Source organism: Eriocheir sinensis, chromosome 22 (assembly GCF_024679095.1).
Source record: "Eriocheir sinensis breed Jianghai 21 chromosome 22, ASM2467909v1, whole genome shotgun sequence".
Taxonomy (NCBI): domain Eukaryota; kingdom Metazoa; phylum Arthropoda; class Malacostraca; order Decapoda; family Varunidae; genus Eriocheir; species Eriocheir sinensis.
Window position 1 is genome coordinate 3642916 of NC_066530.1, and position 5793 is coordinate 3648708.

A 5793-nucleotide genomic window follows, 5' to 3' on the forward strand; every position below is an offset into this window, starting at 1 on the left:
CCTTCTTTAAATACTAACCGCTATCGTAGATGTTTTCCCTTTAAGATTTAAATAATTGTAAATTAAACAGGCAGCGATTTCTTTCGGGTAGGTAAAGACCGCCGTGTATGGTTAGCATCTGGGATGGGGAAAATAACTGGTGGCGACGATCTACAACACATAGCTTCGAGAAGGCGCAGATGAATGTGTTAAACGGGTGCCGGAGGGGCCTTGGGAGCCGGGCCAGCACAGACCCTGTAGGCCGGTGTAGGGTCTGCCCGCGTCTGGCAGGCTAGTCTAGTGTCGTTTGAAATACGCCGTTTTATCAAAATTGCTTATATTTAGGGATTCTAGACGAGAGAGAATATTCCTTTAAATATTGAATTCTCGTTTTATGGCCTGGTAGTGTTATCAGTGTTACTGTTAGTATTATCATTACCAACTCTTATTATTATTATATTTTTTCTTCGTATTATTATTATTATTCAAATCATTCATATTGTCATTCTTATCATTCATCTTATAATTATTATTTTCATTGTTATCATTACTACTATATACTTATAATGCTTTTTCTTATTTTTAGGAAGAAAAAATGCTTCATTTTTTCTCTTTATTTGAACCTTTTTTTTATACATTTATTGAACTCATAAAAACAATAGTAAAAGAAAAATGTATAGATTTATCCACACAAAGGAATATACATTCGAGCATTGTGCGAAGTAGCTGCGCGTCTACAGCAGTATTACGTATTGCACAGTCCAGCACTGCACCATTATTACAGTCTACAGCAGTATTACGTATTGCACAGTCCAGCACTGCACCATTATTACAGTCTACAGCAGTATTACGTATTGCACAGTCCAGCACTGCACCATTATTACAGTCTACAGCAGTATTACGTATTGCACAGTCCAGCACTGCACCATTACAGTCTACAGCAGTATTACGTATTGCACAGTCCAGCACTGCACCATTACAGTCTACAGCAGTATTACGTATTGCACAGTCCAGCACTGCACCATTACAGTCTACAGCAGTATTACGTATTGCACAGTCCAGCACTGCACAATTACAGTCTACAGCAGTATTACGTAATGCACAGTCCAGCACTGCACCTCCACTGTCTGTCTGCCACAGCAGCTGCACGTCGACGGCAGTATTTACGTATTGCACAGTCCAGCACTGCACCATCATAGTCAGTCCGCCACAACAGTGTGCACATTTACAGCAGTATTTACACATTGTAGTACATTTCAACACAGCACTAACACTGTCTGCATCGTTACATCACCAGCAATCAGGTACCGTCACCAGCATCACGTCATTACTCTTGCTCTTCGTCCTCGTCTTGTTCGCCGTCCTCGTCCTGGTCGTGCTCGCCGCGGGCGACCTCCCTCTTCCAGGCGCGTATCTCGTCCCGCAGGCCGTCAAGGGGCGTGTAGGCGAGGTCCTCGAGCGGGCGGCCGGTCCAGGGATCAATCTCCTGCACCAGCATGAAACGCAGCAGCGTCGAACAGTCCACCACGCCGTCCACCGCCTCCAGCCGCACCGGCCGCTCCATGAGCCGCTTCGTCATGCCGTCCATAAACCTGGGCACGCACGGCCGCCGCTCCTCCAGCGGCTGGGGCACGTAGGACGGCTGGCAGCCGTGCCGCAGCATTCTCTCGCTGAACTGGGTCAGTGCGCGGCCATGGTGACGCCGCAGGTCCTCCAGCAGCGTGCCGCGGCTCTGGTGGGTGCCGAGGCAGAGGAAGTACTCGTCCACGTCACACAGCAGACTCTTCAGGTGTCCGTTAGCCTCCGCGTCGACGGGCGTCAGTACGATGCAGCGGAGGGTGGTGGCGACGGCGCCGCCGGCCAGCTGGCACATCCCCGGTAGGTCGTACAGCTTTAGGTAGGGCGGCACCGCCGTCAGGAGGAGCAAGATCCTCACAATCTCAATAAATTCCGCGATGGTCTTGCGCGACGACTTGATCTTTTTGCGCCGCATCCACCGCAGCCGCTCCGCCGCCTTGCCCATCAGCTGCACCAGGTGGGCCAAAACCTTATCATTGTGCCGCACCTCCAGAGCCTCGATCCTTCTGCAGCTCCTCGCCACGAGAGGCCCCAGGCGATTGGCGACGTGCAGGTCGTAGAGCACCGTCCTGAGAACACCCAGCAGCCCCTCGCGGCCCACCGGCAGCAGGCGGGACGCAGAGAGGTGGAGGGCGTTGTGCAGGAGCCCACGCGTCGTGAAGAAGCCGAGGTACGGCTCCATCATGTCCATCACGTCCCACATGGCGACAAAGCGCAGCAGCTCCAGGCGCAGCAGTGCGTTGGGACACAGGTCGTCGCGGAACAGAGCCTCCCCTACCCACAGCTTGACTCCCCACGCCATGGCCCTGCCGGGGCGGAACACGCCCGGCTGCCACAGGTTCAAGCAGGACACGGCGAGGAAGGCGATCCGCTCCCACTTGCCCCGGAGCGTAAAGTGCCGGTGCACGTTCAGCTTTCCCAGCATCTCCAGCGTCAGCAGCCCAAGGCCCGTTGTCTCCGCCACCATCTGCGCCTCCTCGGCGGCGTTCTCGAGGATGTCTCGCCGTATCACTCGAAGCATCTCCAGCACATCGCACACACAAACGCGCTCCTCGTTCAGCAGCATCGTGGCCCTGAATAACACGACATCAGCTTCGTAGCCCTTCGGCTGCAGCAGCATGTCGGGGATCAGGGTGTTGCTGAACGCCGAGGCGTCGAGCCTCTCCACGCCGTCCTGTTGCGCCATGCCGCTTGCTTGAGGTGGCTCCTGATGGCTGATACCTGCTTCTTCGGAGGTCGTGGATAGAATGGAGCCACTGCGGTGGTGTGTGGCCTTATAAACACCTTGTACCTCAGGTAAGGGGGGTCAGGCAAGGGTCAGGTCACTCATCCGTACCCTTGCAGCCAGGTCCACACCTTTCCCACTTCGTCATATCTCACTCATTACCTCTGACACCTCACCCCCTGATACCTCACCCCCTGATACCCTCCTCTTTTTGTATGCACGTGAACAAATAGTTATTTGTGTTCTCTCGTGTGTATGTTAGTCCATAAGTATTATCATGAGTACTATGTAGAAAATATTCGATGGGAGGAAGGAAGGGAAGAGTGAAGGCGGGAGGGCGGGAGGGCGGGATTAAGATGTGATCGGGAATGAGGGAGGAAAGGATTAAGTGGGTGTCTAGTTTTATTAATGGGATACTGAGAGAGAGAGAGACTGCACGCATGCGTGCGCGTGTGTGTGTGTGTGTGTGTGTGTGTGTGTGTGTGTGTGTGTGAGTGTGTGTGTGTGTATAGCGAGGACAGGCCTTCGAGAATAATCGTGAAAGCAGGTTAGGAGGGATGGGAGGAAGGTGAAAAGGTCGAATAGGAAGAAACAAAGTGGTCTGTATCACCAAAACATTACTTATACAATCTGATAGAAAATTAAGATGCGTGACAGTGAAATAAGGAATTGAATCTAGTAATAAATCAAGTGAAACAATGAGTGGAATGGGAACGAATGCAGGGATAAGAAAGAACGAAGAATGAAAAAAATAAGGAATGAGGGAAAGAAGGATAAACAAAGGGAAGAAAATAGTGATCAAAACAGAAGAAACAAAGAGTGGGAAGGAAATACAAATAAATATGAAGTAAAGGAGAAGAGTCATGTAATTGAGAGGAAAGGGAAATGAGTAACGAAGGGAGGAAAGGAGAGAGAAGGGATGGGAGGAGTGGTCTGTAGGTATCAGTGTTATTGACCAAACTGTGAGGATAGCAGCGGAACATGTGCAGGGGAGCGGGTGTGGGAGGGGCGACGAGGGCAGAACGGCTAAAGCCGCTAAACAGATGATGGAGGGACGGAGGGAAAAGAAAGGGGCGGGAAGAAACGCGGAGAGGGAACAGGTGGCGGTGCTAATGCGGTGATGATGGTGGTGGTGGTTGTGGTTAGTTTATTATTATTAGAAATTATGATGATAATGGTGATGGTGATGATGTTGGGAGGGGTAGCGACGATGATGGTGGTTGTAGTGAGTTTATTATTGTTTGTAGTTATAATTGTGATGGTGGTGAAGAGGGTGGGAGAAACGGCTCTGAAGATGGTCGTGCTGTTGTGTTGAAATTATTAGCAATGTTTATGATGATGACAATGATTGTGGTGACAAAAAATATATTAATATTTATATGAGAATATAAATAAAAAGTTCTCACTGAGTGAAAACCGTTTCCAAAGGAAGGATCATATGAATATATTAAGAGATGGCAGGTATGATGGGTGGGTGGTGTAGGGACACCCCTCCCCCTCACGCCAGCGTTGTTACAACAGTACCTCACCTGACCTGACTCTCAGTACAGTGACCTGAGGGCTGCCATTATAGGCATGTCACCACTCCCTCACTACCTGCCCCGTCTCTCTCTCTCTCTCTCTCTCTCTCTCTCTCTCTCTCTCTCTCTCTCTCTCTCTCTCTCTCTCTCTCTCTCTCTCTCTCTCTCTCTCTCTCTCTCTCTCTCTCTCTCTCTCTCTCTCTCTCTATATATATATATATATATCCTCTCTCTCTCTCTCTCTCTCTCTCTCTCTCTCTCTCTCTCTCTCTCTCTCTCTCTCTCTCTCTCTCTCTCTCTCTCTCTCTCTTTTATTTCTTGACCTGAAGACAACACATTGGGAAAGATATTTATATAAATCCGGTATTATATCGTTAGGGGTCACTGTAAAGACTCCATTATTCTGACTTTTTTTTCTTTACGTTCCGCCAATGGCGCCGGAAGACTTTCTCGGTGATGCCTTGTTATGGCGCAGACAAATGTTTACAGCGGCACCATATTGCTTGATTCATCTTGCCCCTTGAAGCCCATCTTTGATCTTCTTTTCTTGGAGAGAATCTAGAGTCCAAGTTGATAGGACAGCATGTGGGTAGTCTCAGATCACATGACTCCTGTTTAACTAGTGGCAAAGGGGCAGCTCTTCTAAACTTTATTGAATGCCTCCAGGCCACGAGAGATTTTATGAAGCTTAGTTTTGCTTCGTCAGTGTTGCATTATTCTTGATATTAACTAATATTTTTACTTTATTATTATTATTATTATTATTATTATTATTATTATTATTATTATTATTATTATTATTATTATTATTATTATTATTATTATTATTACTATCATCATCATCATAATTCATTATCATGATCATCATTATCATCACTATTACTATTATTATTATTATATTATTATTAAAAATAGAAACAGTAGTAGCCTAAAAACATACATATTTGTACAAATCATGGAAAATGTTACCATATAAATATATACAGCATAGCCTTTTCCCACATTAAGTAGTATTTTTGTTGTATAGGGCAGGATCCTAACGACAGTCGTATGGATCCTGATATAGGGCACTTTCGTTTTCTCCCAGTACGCGCTTTTCATCACTCCCTCCTCTCCCCAACCCCTCACCTATCACGTCACCTTTCTTTACAGTCCCGTCCCTCTTCCCTCCAATTCTTTACACTTCCTTTACCACCCCCCGCTGTCTCTCTTTTTACAGTGCTCTCCCCCCACTTCCTTTCCTCCCTCACACCCGGTGACATCTTAATCCCTCCCTCCCGCCTTCTGTTCTCCCTTCCTTCCTTCCCTCTCATGTTTTCCACATTTCCACCATTACATGAGGGTATAATGTTGGCTACAGTGTGTGATAGTAGTCATCGGTAACACACATAAGACAAAACACACAAAGGACCATGTTAACGAGCATATATGATGGGGAAGGTGTCAGGGGGAGTGAGTGGGGTAAGAGGAAATGGGAAAGGTGTGGCGTGG

The 5793-nt window shown here is 47.8% G+C and overlaps 1 protein-coding gene across 1 annotated transcript; it reads right to left on the reverse strand.

The window, feature by feature from the left end:
- Positions 1-1330: 1330 nt before the first annotated feature.
- On the reverse strand, positions 1331-3109 carry LOC127001960 (uncharacterized; the record flags this gene model as incomplete). Its single annotated transcript, XM_050867228.1, is given in 1 exon segment — positions 1331-3109. A coding segment is annotated over 1 exon segment (1413 nt), but the record flags the coding sequence as incomplete, so codon positions are not given.
- Positions 3110-5793: the final 2684 nt, after the last annotated feature.